The sequence below is a fragment of the Dinoponera quadriceps genome, unplaced genomic scaffold, assembly GCF_001313825.1.
Source record: "Dinoponera quadriceps isolate SergipeBrazil2010 unplaced genomic scaffold, ASM131382v1 scaffold115, whole genome shotgun sequence".
Classification (NCBI taxonomy): Eukaryota; Metazoa; Arthropoda; class Insecta; order Hymenoptera; family Formicidae; genus Dinoponera; species Dinoponera quadriceps.
This window is the reverse complement of record NW_014554511.1, coordinates 1,139,337-1,159,697: the sequence shown is the minus strand read 5'-3', so window position 1 is coordinate 1,159,697 and position 20,361 is coordinate 1,139,337. Positions and strand designations below refer to the sequence as shown.

Genomic DNA, 20,361 nt, shown 5'->3' with positions numbered 1-20,361 from the left:
GGACGTTGTGAATAGAAATTAAAATGTCAGTAGTTATTATTAACATGTGAATGATAAATGTGAAATTAATAAATATAGAAATGATATTGTGAAGTTATTTCGGACCTGCCGCTAACTTTCCATATCTGATGTTACCATGTTTCTCTTATATCATCGATTTCACGAATATTCTCATCGTAAGATCTACATTTTTCTTCATTTTTATTTCGTTATTACGACAGCTTTTTTTCGGTCTTACGTGCAAGTATGTTAAATTGGGAGAAATTTGTTGTATTTTGAGATATATTGGATATATATATACTTGCACTGTGCAAGTTTAATAATTAAATAGCTCGGAAACAATACGGTACAGTTTATTGGAATTCCTGCTACTTATTGTTGGTTCGATCAACCTTTGCATTACGCATACATTGTAGGTTTATTTCACAAGGTGGTTGAACCCCCTTAAGTTAAAATAACTTTATCCCCCCGTCGTCCGGTCGCTATCGCGGAATATCGAAGGAAGTAAAAAATAAATAAGAAAATTTCCCCCCGAGATTTCGGGGAAAATCTGTCGTGTGTTTCGTCGCGCGACGGGCTGTCTGATTCGCGGGAATAAATCTCTCCCGGTAGCTCTGGAAATCCAACGGGGAAAAATCCACACGGTAAATCTAGCCCTTCCTCTACCGCGCAGATCCGCAAGATTTCGCAGGTCTTATCGCGTTTCTGTTAGAGGTATTTTCTCGAGAATGGGATTTAACGGCGACTAAGGTACAAGGATGCGCGTACGTTACACGAGATTAGAATTTAGTCAAGTTTAATTCCGCGCTAACGATCCGATATCAGCTACTTTCGTCGTTCCCCGTCATCGCTCTAACGAGCACAATTAATACCACCGAATGATCGTTGAATGTACGCCGGTGGTGCATCCCCCCCCCCTTCCTTCTTCGACAACAATACAATGCAATTCCGCGTGCTCTCGTTAATGACGTTTTCGATTGTTCGGAGATGCAAGAGCATCGATGAGTTTCGCCCACGGGAACTCAATTTCGCCACCGCGATGATGTTTCGAATCAGTTCCTGCAGCAATTAATAGTTGTTCCACAAGGAACGTCTTTTCTTACCAATTAATGCATTACGATCTCTATGGCGCACTCGAATTGTTAAAGGGGGAATCAGTGCCCTTGAGAAAAACCGAATCGGCCTACTTTGAAACTCAAAGCCAAATAAATTGAGACGCTTGCAATTTGAAAAAGCTGATTCTTTATTGTTTCAGGATAAAAATGGAAACAGGAAATGTTCAAACCACCACGTACCATTTTCATTGTGGAGCAAAATGAATCAGCTTTCAAGATTGCGAACATTTTCTCGTTCTCTGAGTCATTAATGATTGAAAATAAATCAATTTTTCAATCTTTAAGAATACGATACTCCCTTAAGATAATGAATGCTTCTAACTATTGTATCGATTATATTTTCCCCATTATTCCCGAAAAGCAATATCGATGAAACCGTGGTCTCCTGGCGTGCAATGTGCGTAAGGCAATTTTTCCGACAGATTCGTCGTTGCATGACGATAACGAACGGATTTAAAAAAAGGGGGAAAAGAAAGGAAGAAAGAAAAAGGGGATACGCAGGGTCACGTCGCGTTCGACCGAACCGTGCAAATCTCTCGCAAGTCGGAGCACTTTAAAAGACCACCCAAGGAATAGGAGTGGTTTGAACGAACGGTAGCTGCGAAGCCGGACGCGCGATCCCCTTCATCTGTCAGCTTAACCACCTTTCATGTTTCACCTCTTTACACGCGACGTACCCGCGAAGCCCGTTCGCTAATGTTACACCGCAACATTGGCGTGCCTTATATCATACAGAACGAATTGTAATCCTCCCCCCTTTTCCGCGTCTACGAGCACCGTCGTCGGATCTCACGCGACATTGTCGCCGCTTTCGGCGCAGAAGCGGAAGCGTAAAAGGAAAACTGTGAAATAACCGGGAAGGCAATTTTCTGTATTTGTAATCTGTAATCGCGCACAAGTGGAAAAATTGTACAGTCAGGCCCGAGTGAAAATTTCAAACGGGGATTAGAAACTCGGCCTTACAACATCTTTCCCTTACACAATTTTGGAGTATACCTACCTAGTCGGTACAAATGATCGAGAAGCCACTTTTATCGCGATGCAAATCGGTGACGGCAATCATCCGTCCGCTTTGGCCGGCCTTTCCTCGGCGACACGAAGAGCCGAAAGGGAGATCGCGCGGGCGAGAACGAGCCGGCCGCGCCTAAATTGGCGCACGCATTTTCCAATTTGCTCGCCGAGCTATCTTTCCGCAATTATCCGCTTCGTTCCGCTTTGTCCCCGTCGTTCTTTCCTCGCCCACACCCTTTCTCTCTTCCCTCCGTCGACTCGCGTCGCGGGCTAAAGCGAAATCAATTTAGCCGCGGCGAAAACGCATTTGTCCGCGATATTTTTAATTAACGAGCGGCCCGCCAGCCGGGATCAGAGGATCCTAATTGGCACGAGACTGGAACACGAGATGGGTGGACGAGGAGCCCGTTCGATGTACTCGCAGCTACCCGAGAATAATCTCCGCGGCGTACAATGGAATCCGCGCCGGATGAGGGAATATTTTCTATCCCGCCGACGTAAGGCTTTGATTTAACTTAATTACCGGCGAGAAATATTGCCAATCCCGCCAATTATCGGCGAACGTTGATGAGGCTCCATCGAGGATACCCGGCGGAATAGAGAAGACCGCGTCGCGCCAGTCAAACCCTCCTAAGCGGATTTGGAGTTAAAATGCCGGGGGAAGCCGACACGGTCTAAAGGCCGTTCTACAATGACCGTAAGGGTGTAAGTCTGTAAGATCGTAAAGGCCCTTTTTCAGACCGCGACCGTAAGATCGTAAGCGAAGTTAATTATTTCCTTCCCAACTGAGGGAGCCTTTTTTATCATATTTACCCATATAAATTCTCCACAAAGTCCGTGAAATTTCTGACATCATTAATCAAGATGACTGCGGCGAGGAGAGAGAAAATCCTTACCTAATAATCCTTAAAATCGTTTCCTCGAATCCAAATGCCTCGTCGTCATTTCGCAACACTAATTCAACCGACCTTTTCCCCCGTGTGGTCGAATTGTCTTCACTTCTTACGCTTCCTCCAGCGTAACGTCGACCAATCAGAACGAAGCAGTGCATTAAGTCTNCCCCCCCCCCCCCGTCTTGGGTCATACCCTAAGCTATTGTAGACAGTCAAGGGACATGAAATTTGACGAACTTCAGTCAAATGCTCACACTGTTACGAGGCGGTTGTGGGGCAGCCTTAACAGCCGCGCGACACGCGGCGGCTCGCTCAGCGATCCGATCGGAAAGCGGTGTCCCTCTTTCTCCCTGGTGTCACATTTCGCGCGCGCGAGAGAGCGAATTTTTCCAACGTTCTCCGGGACGAAGCAACCCCGGGCACGTCCTCGCGAGCAGCGTGTCGCGATATTATCTCGGAGATGCTGTCGCTCGCTCCTTTTGATTTTCCCGGAGAGAGACGATCCTCCCCCCTTCAGAGTCCCGGCGAAATTACACCAGGGTCTCGTCCGTCCGTCGTTCGTCCTGGCCAGATTGGCGTGCGTACATATACAGACGAACACTCGGCGAAAGGCGGCACATGCACGTGTCACGTCGGACGTGGGCCATCAGTCACAGGTGAGAAACACGGTTTGTCGGAAGCCCACCGTCCCCGTGTCGTACGGGATTCTCCGGTGCAGTCGCAACCCCCGGGATCCCACTGGGAGGAGGGGCGAATCCTCCGGCGCCTACTTTCCCGTCAGCGATAATTCCGCGCGCGGATTCATCGTCGCGACGGATGCGAATGATCGAACGGCTCGTTTGGCAGCGCCTGCCGGCCGAATTAACGCGCACGCTCCGCTGCGCGCCGTCTGTAATGCATCGCGCTAATAGCGCGAGCGTTTTCCGATTATCCGCACGCAGCAACGTGAAAACGCCGGGCAAGTAAGCGCCGGTTTGCCGAGGACGCGTAGCCGGCGAGGTAATGTGTTCTGCTTCCGAGTGAAATCAAATTAATTGTCCGCGCGCGAGCCCACACACACACACACACACACACACACACACACGTGTGTACGGCGGCGCATTTACGCGCGTTCCGCGCATCAAAGGCGTAATTTATTTCCGCGTGAGAGCCTCTCTGAAGTTACAACGCGCGGAAATCGCGTCACGGAGTGACGGCCGTCGCAGCTCCCGCATTCGCGCCGGCGAGTCTGCTTCGTTAAAAGTTCTGATAATTAGCATTTTTATTCAGTTTCTAACTTCACGAGCGGCGTAAGTCCGCGGGCTGCCGCGTCTTTGAGGAATCGATGTCTTCACTTACTTACGGCGAACTGACTGAAATTCCGAACTACCAGCTTAAATTATCCGGGCGTTGCACGCACGTTGCACGGGCTTCTTATATCTAGGACGTTAGCTTTCGTTGCGTCAGGTCGAGCGACACTTGATTATGCAACGCGTTAATTGTAAATTATTATAAAGCGTCAAGAGAATGAGAATATGAGGGAAGTTTCGAGCGGGACGTTCGAGTTTCGTGGTGGTCTATTTTCCTAGGGAGTAACAAATTTCGTCCAGATCGGTCGGAGGGTTTGGGAATGAATAGGGAACAAATGGACGTTCTATTACCGATTAGTTGGCACGATCAGGGCTGTCCTACGCGGCGAAAAATCATTTTCTGCAGCATGATCTGTCGGTATGGAGCAGCGAAACGACTCGTTAAGAACACTGACATTCGCTGGGTTATCCCGCCGAGTCTACAAATGATTTCTCCGCGAGGACAAATTAGTAAATCCAAGAAAAGGCTCACTTCGTTCTAACAGCAGAAATTAACGTGTCGCTAATTCGTCCCAACGGGATATTTTTCACCGTCTGCCAACGAGACATGTGCGCCCAGCGCGTTCTCGCGCGCATAAAGAACGTGCCGCGTCATCGTCAACGCGACGGCGTCACGGCAGGAATACGGCCGACCGTATCAGCGTTTAGAATGCGAACGGACTCGCCACGTAGATGCGAGCGCCACGTGAACCGACGATCGTTTGCCCATCGAGATCCTGGTCGTCTCTTATCGCGGCGACGAGCAAAGACGCGACCCAGATCACACGGGTCTCTCTTTCTCGATGTACGACGTTCCCTTCGAACGGAAACCGCTTACGTGAGAGCGCGCATTAAAGACTGAGGAGAGACCATTTACACGTCGGCGGTGTACAACGGCTCTCGCGATTTCCTCGCGTGTCACCGTGGAATTTTCACCGAACGGTCCGGAGACATCGCAGGCGAGCGAGTCGTTCTCTCCGGCCGCGCGAAGCTGGTGTCAATCAAGCGGGAGGGAGGAAACCACTCCCCGAAATTGTATCTCCGAAATAAAAGCCGCTCGCCCGAAACACGTCTCGCGGTAACGTCTTTCTTTACGTATTCGGGATTGAACGCAATACGTGGGCCGATTTTCCGCGGCCAAGGAAGGAAGGAAGACCCTTCGGATGTCGCGCGCTTTTATGGTATGCTTTTACACACGTGAGCACTTCGACCCCTGTCGCCGGCCACGTGGAGAACCGTCCGCTCCTTTCTCCCCTTTTCTCCCCTTTCTTTCCTCGCTCGTAATAAATGTATCACACCGCGAGGGACACGCGACGTGCGGATTTCTTCATTACGGCGCGCCCGCGTGCGTCGGTACTTCACTTAGGTGCGACGCACGTGAACAAGACTCGTTACGATACACGGCGAAATAAACCCGAGCACGGAATATTTCGATCAAAAATCCAATTCCGCGTTTCATAAAATATGGAATGCCAGTAACTACGTAATGAACGTTGGGCGCGGGGTGGACGGGGTCGGGCCGAAATAAATTGTAAGGCATTCAGGTACACAACTGCCGGCCGGAAAATGGACACGTCGGATGGGAGGGGAAAAGCTGCGCGAGCCTTTGATAGAAATCGGTCCCAGTGCGTGCGTTTCATTTATGCATGCCCGGATAAACGTTCGATGCGCGAATTAATACTTCGTATTGCGCGATTGCAAATTGATTCCGCGATCGAGCGCCCTTTTGCCAATCAATGTTTATCTGGGCTTGATCGAATCTTGTCCGACGTGATTACCATCCGTATTATTTGCGTGTGTCGGAAAATTCACGGATGTACTCGCGAGGATCGTCGTCTTCGAGATACAATGTTGCGCGAACGTCGTCTCGCGAAACGCTTCCGCGCATCACACACACACACATACACACAAATCTCAAAGGTACAAATTAATTCTCAACCCTGACTCTCACAGCGATTGATGGTGAAGAGGAAAAAGAAGGGACGAGAAAAAGGGAGAGAGAGAGAGAGAGAGAGAAAGAGAGAGATAGTTGTCTTTAATCGCGAGCTACGTTCCTTTCGAGGCGAGAACAGTAGCGATTCTCGGGGTGGGCGATAAAAAGAGAACGGTAGGGGGAGGGATAGTCAGGAAAGTGGAAGCGCCGACGGAGGGCGAAAGAAGACGAAGGGTACACGACGAAGGCGGATCCTACGGCACCCTAACCGACATAATTCCTGGTAACTGGCTCCTTGCGTCGGGCACAGAACGGTTTCCCCACTGTTAATCTGGCTAATGACGACCTCAGAGCGGCAGCGATCATCATTTTCGGAATAGCTTTCCGCGAGCACTCGTGAGAGAGACGGAGCCGACGAGAGCCGCTCGTTTACATCCATCAACGCCCACCTCCCTCCATAAATGTTGTATCGTCACGCATTACACGCGGGTAATTTTTCCCAAAGATCGAAACATTCATAGCCAAAACAGTACTGCATATACGGACAATTCCGTTGGTGTGAATTGAATTTTCCGTTGCTTCGGGGACCAAACGAAAACTTGGTTGTTGGAAAATTTCTGTGGGAGGTTTCTGCTCGGTTAATTACTCTTAATTGTCTTAACTGAATTTTAACGCAGCTCAACGTTCGCGGAATCGCGGTCATAGAGGAAAATCTTACAAAAGATATAAATATATATATATATATATATATTCGAAATACCTGAAAAAATATCCAAACTGGTATGCAACAAAAAAGTTCGATCGCCGTGGAGTTCTTTTTGAGACGTGAAGAGCGAATTTCCATGTTCGTGAAGAAAATAAAAACGTTTTCGCGGACGGACACAAATGGAATTCAGGATGCCGGCGTATTCTTGTATACTTGGATCGTTGTATTCTTTCGATGGTATTTGCTGCAGGAAGTGGAAAATGAAGGAAGTTGCAAGGCGTCTCCGTGCTGCTTGCGTGTCAACGCCTGCTGCAAAGCGGTTTTCACAGCTTCTTGAACTGCTTAGGTTCGATTGCTTCCAAACTGTATGCCACACTTCAGAACTTTTCTATCTGATACGCATATCACGAACTGGAGGGAGAATCGTCGGCGCTGGCTCTCGCACATCGACGCGAAACTTTCGGTAACTTCGGAGGAAACCTCGCGCGAACTAGTTTCGCGTGAAATTTTTGCTTCACCTACTCGAGCGATTTCCGTTTTCGAAGGGTTATCGTATTTCTTATCGTAAATTTTCAATGAGCGCGCGCGAACTCAACGATTGTTAAATTTATTGCACGTTCCACGGCGGAAGTCTCTCGGTAACGGTGGGAAAATCGTGATTGCACGTAAATAGGTATCGAGAAACTGCAGAGCACAAACAGTGAGATCGGGGAAAATTTATCGATTAGTTGAAACGTGTAGATACAACGCCATATTAAAATTCCAGTCGCACAAGACTCGCGGTGTTTCGTAATAATAACAATAATTACGACAACGTCCCGCATATTTTGCGCGTTCGCTGGATATTCCTGATATATGCGAGTTAAATTGCTGCTGTACGAGATTTTCATATTTCACAAAACGGGGAAAAAGGGCAATTGTTCCGAACGATTGCTCCTCTTCGAGACAAAGCGAACGGAAATAACAGAAATATTTTATATACCTTACTAGATATAAATCGCATTGTAATGTATCATTAGTAAAAAAACGAACACTTTCGCGAGCGATGTGAAACCTTGCTATCCGTAATCCTTGGAGATATTTCCTTATTAGTTCGCGTAGATTTTCGACAAAAGTGCTGATTAAATTGGCACAAAAGCTCCCCGGCTATCGGAAGGGGCTATAAAGATAAAGGCGAACGTCTAGTAGGTAGTATTCGTATAAAAGTTGGAAACCAGTGAAAATGGTAAAACGTGGAACCGTTTATCTCCACGAAGAGGGGGGGGGGGAGCACGATGCAAGAAGATTGGACATCTCCGTAGAGTTAGAGGTATAATAATTTGTTGGAGGAGTACCGCCAAGTCCTGGGCTGCGGAAAAGTTTCAAGAATCATAAAAGAAGAACGTGCCCGCGGAATGTTCGCCCGAGGATATAATTGGTTCGTGCCAAATCCCGCCGTAGGATTGATTTCCGATGTTATTTATCAGCGTAGATCCCCTCCCTCCCCCCTCCCTTCTTATTGCTATATTTAGCCCGATAATTCTTGTGTTAACTCGCGCGCCCTCTAGACCCGACCTTTCCCGACAAACGAACGTATTATTGTCAATAAGTTGGCTTATCCGGCCGAAATGGTGAGCATACCTCCGTCTAACAGCGAATTCCGTTTACCCGAAACGGACCTCCGCCCATCGCCTTTCCGTTGTGCCTGCAGTCGTAATTTAAAAGCTATATCGTAGCCTTTGTATTCCCGTATCCACGCATCCACTCGGATCTAATCGTTCGAAAGTTTCCTCGCGGAAACGCGTTCCAATCGAACCGTTGACGATATTTGCCGCCGGCAATCTGAATCTCGAGGGTGCAAAGTTGAAATAAATCACATTAATAGAATTGAAATTGAACCTATTTCGTAATCTTAGTTCTTGTGTTTCGGAATTACACGGAATTACACAACGTAGGACCAAAATTTCGGGTCTTTTCTCTCCAATTTTTTTTCTCGACGACGCCGCTTGAAGCATTGCATTTTTACGATGTGACATTTTTCGCGTCACGCACGGAGTGCAGACGGTGAGAAAAGGAATCTTACGAGGAAGAGTGTTTCGCAAGAACCTTCATCCACCGACTTCCTCTATTAACCCCCCTGACTCTCCACGCTCGAACTCCTCGCGGAACTTTGTCGCGTTTAATAATAGCTGAGATTACGGTTTAATGAATGCCGATATCGCGAAAGGACGACCGTTTTAGCGGGCTTAAAGAGATTCCGAGCAGTTCGAGACGTTCGCGAATACTCGCTCGAAATTGCACTGGATCTATTCTTGACGCGGCAGCGTTCCACATTCGGCTTCCTTCCGCTGCCTCCTCCTCCGAAATAATTACGGTGCGATCGCGTCGATAAATAATTAAGACACTCGTGATGAATCGTAGTTCGGCGATAATAGGTGACGGCAGATCCCGATTGGTATAATTAATTCTCGGCTCTCTTTCCGCGTTCATTAATCCCTGATATCGAGCATCAATCACCTCTCGACTCGATGATCAGCCGGGGGCCGACGATAGCCGTTGTTAACGCTTCGGGGGCATCCACGGGGCACATCGCCAACGAGTTAATGCTGAAAGTAGTATCAGTGACGAATCTGGGTTAACGATCACGACGACGGACACGAGGAGGCTGCGTCAAGACCCCGAGAAATTTCTCGGGGAGGATGGGAACAACGAAGAAGGACGGTTAAGACCGGATGAAAGGGCCGGGCGGGAGGGGAAGAAGGAGGAGGCCAAAAATTAAACGACCGAGGCTTCGATTACAGCTGCACGTTCGGAAAGCCATCGACCGTTCTTTCCCCGGGCGCTTCCGCCGAGAGCAGCTTCGTCGTCGTTACTCGAACAAAGGGCGAGAGTCGCGCGGAAACGAATTCTCTCGAAGTCGTGCGATGAGAGGACGGCCCTTACCGCCGTCTCGAAACGACGCCGACTTCTTACGAGCTGACACGTAGCGCGCACGGGAGAATTACTAACCAGCTGTCGCGATCCGGCTTATTTTTCTGCACTCCGCAGCGCGCTCGGGAATGCATCGTAAGGCTGGATCTACAAAGGATGTAGTCCGGCAATAAGTGCAAGCGTTTCTCTCTAAGCATGAAATCGTAACGTAATTTCTAGCGAGGACTTCCATCTCTACCTCGGACATTGCAATCCCAGAAATTTGAAATATACGCGCAAAACTCGTGATAGATGCAACGGCGGGTTTGCGACGACGAGGAGCGCGCCTTGCGAAGATGAAAAAGGCAACATTTTCCGCGGAAAATCAATACCCACGCACAGTCGCGCGGCCCTAACGTAGAGGAAAATCAGCGGAATCGACATGTCATTTCGTTTCCGGGCTCTGAAGCTCTGTCGAATGTGTACAATTTATACATCGAAGCGAGTTGGCAACGCTTCTTCATCAAAATATGTGATCGTTTCATGAAAATTATCGCATATTTCCGTGCAAATAATTATTTTATAACAGAGTTCAATATTTTACTGAGAAACATGGAACAACACCGGAAAAAGAATTTGATAACAAGTACTGTAAAAATTTTGCGAATATTTGCCGATCAAATATTCGATTATTGCGGCCAAATAATTTAGTTTCGTCTTCCGTATATATTGTAATCCCGTATTGCTGTATTTAGTATATGGAACTAAATTATTTTCGTTGCAGCAAGCAAATATCTGTTCGACAAATATTCACCAAATTTGATTTATAAATAATTAATACATTATTTATTAATTGTATTTCCGCGATATCTCACCGCCGCGAGGAGCACCGCGAATCCGCGCGATCTCGCGGAACAAGTGCAGAAATATGAACGAAGCTCCCTTCAGGACCGAACCGGCATCCTATTCTTATCAATTTATAGTATCTGCCTTATTCATGAGCATTTAATGAATATTTACTCACTCAAACTTTGTTGAAATCAGGCGGGAAAGAGGGAGNGGGGGGGGGGGGAGAAAACGACGGTGTTTGACTGCGCCGGAAAAATCTGCATCTTCGTGCTGCCGCGGATTGTCCGTCGCGAGGAGACGCGCGACTATTCGGGCGCTTTTTCCTTCCTGAGAATTACACGGCGTCGCGCGGGAAAATTCATTTTTGCAATCCCGCAACCTGTCCTCTCCACCCCCCGACTTTTCCCCGCGTACATTGCGGCTCTCTCTTCGCCGCTAACGAAGTTCCTCCCGTTATACGTTACGGAGGCGGAGGCTGCTGCGTATAAGTCGCGTTTACGGTACTAAATTTAATACATTCGCCGGCTCTCGGCCGCGCTATTAAGCACCGCACGTGTCTTCATCCGCTTCTTCCACAGTTGAACGGACGCAGAAGAGACGCGGATAATGCAGGGCTAAACGACGTGGGAGGATGCAAAGGTTGGGAGAGGCCGGGGGGGGGNGGGGGGGGGGGGGGAGAGAGAAAGAGGAACGAAGCGCGCGGTACGGCGTTATATGACGACGTTCGTTTGCGGTTAATTAAGATTTAACTATTCCCACGGCATACGGAAAGCGAGTCGGAGCTGCTCGAAGGGAGCACGTTTCTCTCCCGCCTAAATCCGCGGAAAGCTGCCCGTTTTATGCATCGCTGTTAATTATGCGCGCGAAGTGCGTTCCCCCACCGCTTCCTCCCCCCGGGGATTCGACCGGCGAAGTTTGTTGCCGAAGTAACGGCGAGCCTGGGGTGACGGGCACGCTGGGTACGAGATTTATAACGTAAGGAAAACTGTGGGGAAAACAGTGTATCTCTTTTTTCCGGCCGTCATGCGCGCCAACTCGGAGCGGACAGACGGCAGACAAGCAGGCTGCAACGAGAATCGCGACTAGGATCTGTGCACGGCAGCAGGAAAGCTGCGTAAGGAAACGGGCGGGATGAATCGAAAGCCCCGTCGTACGCTTCGCGCACCAGGGATCTTAAGAGAATCCTGTTCCGAGTCGTCCCGTTTTATCGCAAATTTGCCGGTACAATTGCTCGTTATACTGGCTGCACAGAATTAAAAAGTCCTCTCGCACTGACACACATTGTTAAATTCCCATGAATATTCAACAACAAGCTATTTTTGGATACTAAAAGCAGCGAAAACGTTAATTACACATGTATTAATAATAATACACACGTGTAATGTAGGCGAGAACGGTTGGCTTTATTCGAGAAATAATGGGAGGTTAACGAATCATAAAACTTTTCTCGCTTTTCGAGTCTCCCCTACCGGCGCCGACGCTACACTTGGATTTCAATTCCGGTTCGTACGGTTTCCTTCTCCGAATCGGAATTTTGGTTCCTATGTTAAACCTTGAATTCTAGCGCGGAAAAACCAATTCCGTCGGTGTAATTGAATTTTCCGTTGCCTGAGTTGCCAGACGAGTTGCTCGGTTGTAGGAACAGAAAGATTCCTATTTGAAGGCTTCTGCTCGGTTAATTGCTCTCAATTATCTCAGCCCAGTTTTAATGCGGCTGAATATTCACACGAATGTTCTCAATTATGATAACAGAGAGACAGCATTTCTTCTTGTCCACTTTCCACACTTCTTGTTACCGAGTTTTCATCCGGTGCGCATATAATGCAGTAGGAGCTAAGATAGCGAAATAGGTCAAATTTTAATGATGTACTTCAACTTCGACCTTGGTAATGGTCTTAAATTTACGTTTCCGCTGTTTTTAATATCAAAATAGGTTATTTTTAATATTCGTGCGAATTTAATTTAATAATCGAAATATCGACAGCATTTATAGCTTCAAAGTAAAATTAAAATTAAATTTTAAGTAATTAAAATTATATTTGTAGAATTAAAAAGGTTCGAGAGAAAGAGAGAGAGAGAGAGAGAGAGAGAAGTTAATGAATGTAGTAAAATGAAGGAGTTAATGAATGTAGTTTCCCTCATCCTGGGTTTTTACCAAGGTTAGAAAAGTTATTTTTGAAAAATAACTACCGTTACCGTTATTCGTTATTTATTGAAAAAAGTAACGCGCAATGTATAATATAACATTTTTTCTGCAAACAAAAGTGCTCGTTCCTACTTTTGAAGATTTTTTAGGGAAAACGTACTTTCGGTACTTTGATTCGCTACTTCGTTTTTAAATACTACTAGCGGAAATATAGTAGTTAGATTATATATTTTGGAATAGACGACGCCATCTACTCTACCATATTTGATATGCAATGGCCAGGTAGCGGCCAGGTCACAAAACCAATTCCATATTTTAATGAATAATCAGCCAGTAATGAACTAGTAACGAGTTAGCAAATTTAATCTGAACGTGTATTAACGAACTACTAGCTTTCACGTCAGGCCGATATAGACGTATTTCTACTCGGACAACTTGTAGGAATTACTCAAAAACTAGTTCTATCGGACCTCGGCAACGAGCTCCAAACTACATCGTGAGAAAAGTGTCGAAGCTGTATTAAAAGCAAATGTATAAAGTCTATTAATAAGCCTTCGGGCTGTAGTGAAGCGTTAACGCGCGCTCGCTGAGCGATCGTGAATGCACAAGCGAAACGGGTGAGCGTCTTTCTCGGTGGAATGCAACAATTTATGATATGCGGCCGCGATCTTTGCGAATCCCGATTTCTAATTAGCGCTCATTACACGCTCCGGTAGACTCGATCCGTTATCCCGGCCGGCGATCGATGAAACGGCGAGTAGTCGATGTCTCGCTAATTGCACGGCAATGCGAACGGCCGAAACGCGGACTCGCGAGGAAGACGCCGATTATCGGCGTTACAAATCGCGCGGCAGCGTTCTCTCTCTCGCAAGCGAGCAAAGCAAATCGCCCCTCCTCTCCTCCCTCGAATTACAAAATAATCTCGGGCAACGCGCTTACCTCGCGCGTCCGTTAGCGCGTCCTTTTTAATCACAGCCGATAAACAAATCGCTAGGGAAGGAGCGCGGGATATCGGTCGCAAGAAACCGCCGGTGCATCCGGCGCGAGGTCTCGCGGCAAAAAGCCGGCGACGACACGCGGAAACTCCACCGCGGGAGCCGCACGCTTGTTACTCACCGAGATGCGAGATGTGTTAACGGCAGGAATGCGGCTGGATTTTTGCCGCTCGGCGACTCTGGCGTACATAAACACTTACAACGTTGACGTGCTGCCGCCCGGCTCTCTTATGTTGTCGGCCGGTGGTACAAGGTGGAAATACCGCCTCCTTTTTCCACGCGAACCGGCCGCCTTCCGTTCGTTTCGATCGGCCGGGTCGAAGGGTCGTCGCGATACGGCGATTACTTTGATTTTTAATGTTGTTTCCGCCGAGAAAGCCGCCCGACCGGCTCGCACCTGCGATATATTTCATTTGTGCGCGCCGCCAGGCGAGATGTGTGTGTGTGAGTCGACCGATTGCGCGAAATGAATAGAATGATTGCGAAATCGCCGGAGACACGAGATCTCGCGGTATTAATTCGGCTGGTTTCGCTCGCCGGGCGCATTCTAGTTCCCCGAGTTAATTTGCGCCGTTCTCCCTCTCTGCATTGCAGGAAACATCAGGACCAGGGTGGTGCTCGACGTCGAGACGAAGAGGGGGTACTGGCTGACGGTTTACGCCCAAGATCACGGAGTGGTGCCGCTCAGCTCGAGCCTGCAAGTAAGTTTCGGCAATCAGACTTCGTAAATTAACGGGGTTGCAGACGGGAAAAACGGGGCACCTTCGAAGTATACACGAACGCCGACACTGTCACTCGCAACCGGTGAACTATTCAGCCCGGCGCTCTTCGAGTTTACCGAATCGACTTCGCGCTTTCTATTTTCCGACGTTATTTCGCATCGCGTTTTCCTGCCCACTCGACGGGCCACGAGGGGCTGCGGGAGAGGGGAGGAAGCGGTTAAAAGCTGCTTGAAACAAGCTTGTGTACGATAACGCGCCCAGAAGCTACAAACGAGCGTCGGTGGATTGTTTTCTTTTCTTTTATTCCTTCGCTCGCGCGAATAAATCGCGACTGACGTTTTATTTAGCGAATGATTCATAGACCGCTCTCGTGCTCAGGTCTACGTCGAGGTGCTGGACGAGAACGATAACACGCCGCTGACCGAGCTCCCGGTTTACTATCCCTCCGTGCCGGAGAACTCGCCCGCCGGCGTCAGCGTCCTGCAGATCCGCGCCTTTGATCGCGACGCCTCGCCCCAGCGATTCGTCTTCTCCATCAGCAGCGGCAATCCGGAGGGTTATTTTCTCATCAACTCCACCACCGGTAAGTTCCGCGGCGGTATCGTGTCGGCGAAATAATACGCGGGAAAGAGAGGGGGAGGGAGACAGGGGATCAGGACGACGGGTCTTTAGCCGCACCCGCGCCGGTAATGAGGTCAATTTTGCCGGACGAGAGTTTTAATAGATCCGTTACGCGGAAGAGCGGCAGATTGGCTTCTTCCGTGAAAAGAATTTCAGTCTAGCCGTTGGTTAGCCGGCCGAATCGGACGATCGAAATATTGATTCCTCACGAGTGGATCCGATATTGCGGCGCCGACTCAACACGCACGCGCCGGTAATGAGATTTCGGATAAAGGCGAAAGGTCTGTCATCGAATTACCAATTTTTGTCGTTGATCAATCAAACGGAGCAAGCTTATGTATGGTTCACACGGCACGTTCTCAATCGCTCGTCGTCGTAATAAAATAGACGAGCCCCGACGAATGTGCAACTTGCATCACCGATGGCTTGAAGTCAAAGTGATCGTTTTATTGGCGCTTTCACGGGAGAGACGGTGAACGGAAATATAGGGAAATATATGTTTAATGTTGCCAAATATCTCTACTGATTAGCTGTCACGTATTTCAACCTGTCACGTACAGAAATTGTACACTTTGCTGCACATCGATGTCTGAAAAACTAGCCAGCCGATGATCTCGTAATTTTTCAATAATATTTCTACAAGCGTCTTTTATCGTTTTCTCGTTTTTCATTCAAGTCGAGTAAGAGTGATTTGTTCGTCAGGGATAAAAGCGTGATGTCGAAAGCCGTTTTTACGTGAACGTAATAGCGCCGGCCTGCATCAACTTTGACTTTTAGTATCTCAACCTCGGTCGATCTTCTTCTAATTTTACATCTGTGCAGCTCTTGTTTCGATTGATATGCAGTGACAGTTGGGAGAAAAGATTCCCGAGAAAATAGATTCGCGGGACCGACTACCGTTAAGATAACGCGCAATGGAGAACAATAAACACCTTTATTCATTCCAACGACTTGTTTCCGTCCGTAATAGGGCGACATATAAAAGTGTCTAAAGATACGTCGTTTCCGCCTTACGTAGCCGTACATGCAAATTCGACTGATCGAATGTCGATCCATATTCATCAGTCCTTTATCGTTTCGCTTAGCCTTCCTCCTCGCGTGAGAGACGCTCGGGGATTATAAAACGATGAGAGTGCCTATCTCGCGGGCTCGTTAGATCTAGGACAGCGTCGTGCCTTTGGCTTTAGAGCCTCCATAAATAACGTAAGAGGCGGCGTTACGTTGTTTAGTGCGACGAAATAATGTATGAACTACGAACACGCATGGCAGAACGGTAAGTAATGCGCGGCGAATGGATTCTCGAGCGGGCGGGATTTAAATGCCTTTAAGGAGATGCCAAAGTCGCTGGCAAATTTGATAAGCCGGGGATAACGTGGAAGCGATCTTCAAAATGTCACGTTACTTGACGGCGATCACGCTATCCTTTTTGTATTTCTCGCACACGCAGATCTTACGTAAATGCAAGCACGATATCAACGTAAATGCGATGAGTGTATGCTAACCTTGTTTTACCATATCTAATGGAAAATTTCAGATAAAACTTTCTGCAGAATTTTCATATCTTTCTAGGCCTCTTAAGTTGAGGAGCCATAAAAGTGTTCTTCGACATTTTTTTTATTGAATGGACCCGCTTGCGACGTTTATTACCGTCCACGGTATGGAAATCTGGACCCTTGTCGAAATTGCAGCGGTCTCAATTCTTGGCATCCGGCCCGTCACGAACAATACGCATCTTGCATTCTTCGAAAGTCGTTCGCAATCGATATCACGCAAAATGAAAAGTCAGCGCGATGAAAAAGAGTCAGTCGTCGCTTGATCGCCGTATTCATCGTTGTCGGCCGATCTCGGAAAATTCCCCTTTCGCCGGCTGGTCAATCCAGCGTCCCCGCGTATCCATCCGCGGAAACTTTTAATGTTCGAGGATTGTGCGGAATTTGGCTCGGCGACCCGTCGTATTTCACATGCGAGGGCAGACATTCGATCATCGGACGAGCCTTAGAACGGACGGATGAAACACACGGTATGCGGTCGTTCTTTGTCCTACATCGATGCGGAAGTACTTCGCTGCAACGGGTCGATAATATCGGTGATAAATGTCACCGAGTTATTATCGGCGCAACGGCGATCACAAATGAACCTGTGTGGAATTTCAGCCTCACATTTCAGCCTCACAATTTCCGAAATTCCAACAACTTTGGGGCTTTAAGGATGACTCTTTTGGCTATTAAAAAAAAATTTTACAAAGAACCATTTGAAAGAACTATTTGAAATCTTTTCCGAACGATTCCTTCGCTGTCGGTGTTTATTTGTTTATTCTCACTCTGAGAGATGGATGGAATTGACGACGCGCTCTTCTTTTTATCATCACGTCGCACACACTCACACACGTGTCGACATAGAGCGAGCGTACGAAAGGAACCGGACGCCAGTCAGTTAGCGGCGTTCGATCAAATTCGAACCCTTTGCAGGAAGACGTGTGGGTGCTCGCGAATACACGAGTCCGATCTTGTATCGGAAACTATTAGACCCGACTCTGTCCCAGTTTCAGCTTCGGTGCGATGCCGCCACGCCAACAGCAATTACCGCGCGTAATGCAACGGACAGCTACCAAATTCCGTGTAATACCAGCCAAATTGCTTTCCCGCACCGAAGAAGAGACATTGTCGTCGATTTTATCGCGGACCGCTCGGTCCACTCGGCCCGCGAACATATTATTTATCGCTGTCGTCCATTCAGTTGCGACTCGAGTCGAAATTTTCATGTTATTTCGACTCTCTTTGAGGGTTGTTTGCGCCTATTTGGAGGTTCGTGAATGATCTTTTAATTTTTGCACGGGAATAGAGACTATTTCTTTCTTCTTATTGTGCAATATTCTTTATTGAAGAAAATTTTTCACACTCGACGAAGAACGCGCGACGACTCTTCGCGCGTATCGCGCAAAACCCGCCCGCGGTTCGTATTTACTCGGGCGATATCGCGCTTTGTTAGTTGAGAGCGCGTGTAAACGGAGCCGCGGGAAAGGATTCGCGGTTTTTCCTAATTACGGTATTGCGAGAGCCACCGTGAATGGACTGCCGGATGCGCGGAAATCGCGTCCTTTAAGGTCCGTTTCGTACGTAATTGGACCGGCGAGTTTACGGTAGTAGTCGCGTTGGCAATGTTTTCGAGTAAACTATTACCACGGGTGGTTTCCTTTGTCTCTTTTCCTTCGTGCGACGTAAAGGACGATCGCTTTCCCGCTGTAATCCCAAACTTTACGACAGTATTCACGTCAACCCCGACGATATCGCCACTTTTTCACCCGCTGACCAAGGCAAGTCGCTGTAACGTACACATAATCTTGCAATTAAACTGGATGCAATTCATTATACAATTCGCAATTCAACGTGGTAAGCGCGGGATAAGAGTGTCACAGTGTTGGTCATCAATGGTCGTTCAACGTGTGAATAAAGGCCATCCTGGCCTTCCGCCTGTTGTTTGTCTTATAGGAGATGAAAAGTTTTGAACTCTGATGAAAAATCGATAAAATTTAACTATTGCCGGTTACTATAGATATAGGAATTAATTAAATACGAAATCCTCTCGCGTAGGGTATTTTTATAATTTTACATATAATTATGATAAAAATCATATGATTATGTAATTATGACGGAAATATATTTAAGAAATTAAAATACATTAACATATGGAGCTCCTACTCGATTCATCCCGCAATATTGCAGACATAACTCAGGAACGAATAAAGATATCGAGATATATATTTTTTAATTAAAAATTATAAAATACTCCGCAAATTTAACTAAACACACTTGGAAAATATTATTTATTTAAGTTTGCAGTAAAAAGAATGTTTTTTTTTCTGTCATTCTGTTGATTTTTATCGAACATCTCTTTTTAGTTCGATCTGCGGGGGAAAGCTTTGGAAGTATAGCGCCGTTTGTCTCTATTGAAAGTGTCAACTGGATGAGCACTCGCAGTCTCTGCAAAACTACAACACACTTCGCGGGATTATATCGGGCTGCTCTATACGTTAATATTTATCATTCTCCTACAGATTTTTTTCATCACTAATGTATAATATAAATAGTCTGCGGAGGGGTATTTTATATTCGATTAATTCCTAAACACCTGCAGTGACAAGTTAAATTTTCGCGATTTCTCACAAGTACAAACCTTTCCACCCTCTTATTTAATCTACCGATCGAAAATTGACGATCGTCATCTTCCCCGTTTGTTACGCGACCTCTATTTTAATGTCGTTTCGCGACTCTCATTAAAGAGCTTCCGGCGTAAAAGCGTCGGCAACTTTTCCAGGAAGAGTCGCCGCTACAGACCGGCCAGCCGGCCGNGGGGGAAGGGGGGGGGGGGAGGCTCGTTTCCGCAATTAAATCACCGGATCACTCGATTAATGCATCACTTCGCTTTCGCCACGCGTGGCCGCCTCTTTCGCTCCGCGCGCACATTCCGTGCGCGCCATCAATCATCCGCGACCGCGGCCTCTCGATCAATTTTCGCGACCGCCCGATAACAAGCAAGGACGTGGTGGGTTTTTTTAATCTGCCGGAACGTCGCGCGGGAGACGACGATGGAAAAGGTCAGTTCCCGCGGCAAAAAGCTACTCCATCACGCGCCGCGAATGCATACTGAAATATAACGCGTCACGGTATATCGCATGCACGTACTTTACGATTTACACCGTAGTACATCCACGCCCTTATTAGCGTTATTATGCGGCGCGTGCGCCGGGCCCGGTTTATCTTCTGTAATTGTGGCTTTTACGATGTAATAATACCACCTGGCGAAGTACAAATTTCACGAGCGTGTGCGCGAAAAGAAACGCTGTTGTGTCAATAGAATTTCCAACGGCGCCTAATTAGGGTAAATCTCCTGCATTCAACAACGATATCATTGGACGAATGGATTCGGCTGGCGATCTGAAAGGGTTTGATCAACCCTTCGGCTTTTTATGCGCGCCGGCAAACTCGCGATTTCTCTAATGCGGGCACAGGCAAATTTCGTAAAACGTCCGAGCAAAACGCACCGTCGTTGCGCGAAAGATAGATAATCTTGGCCCGTCATGAAAGAGAGAGAAAAGGGAAATAATCTCGATAAAATGCTCTTTTTCTCTTCACCCCTTTCCCCCCCCCCCCCCC

General features: G+C 47.5%; 1 protein-coding gene across 1 annotated transcript in view; it reads left to right on the top strand.

The window, feature by feature from the left end:
* The window catches only part of LOC106751657 (fat-like cadherin-related tumor suppressor homolog), a 245,961-nt gene that overhangs the window by 184,086 nt on the left and 41,514 nt on the right, over nucleotides 1–20,361 (top strand). Inside the window, exons 3-4 of the mRNA XM_014632622.1 lie at nucleotides 14,460–14,566; nucleotides 14,966–15,170. Of these exons, the coding sequence (XP_014488108.1) occupies nucleotides 14,460–14,566; nucleotides 14,966–15,170 (312 nt within the window). The remainder of the gene's footprint in view (nucleotides 1–14,459; nucleotides 14,567–14,965; nucleotides 15,171–20,361) is intronic.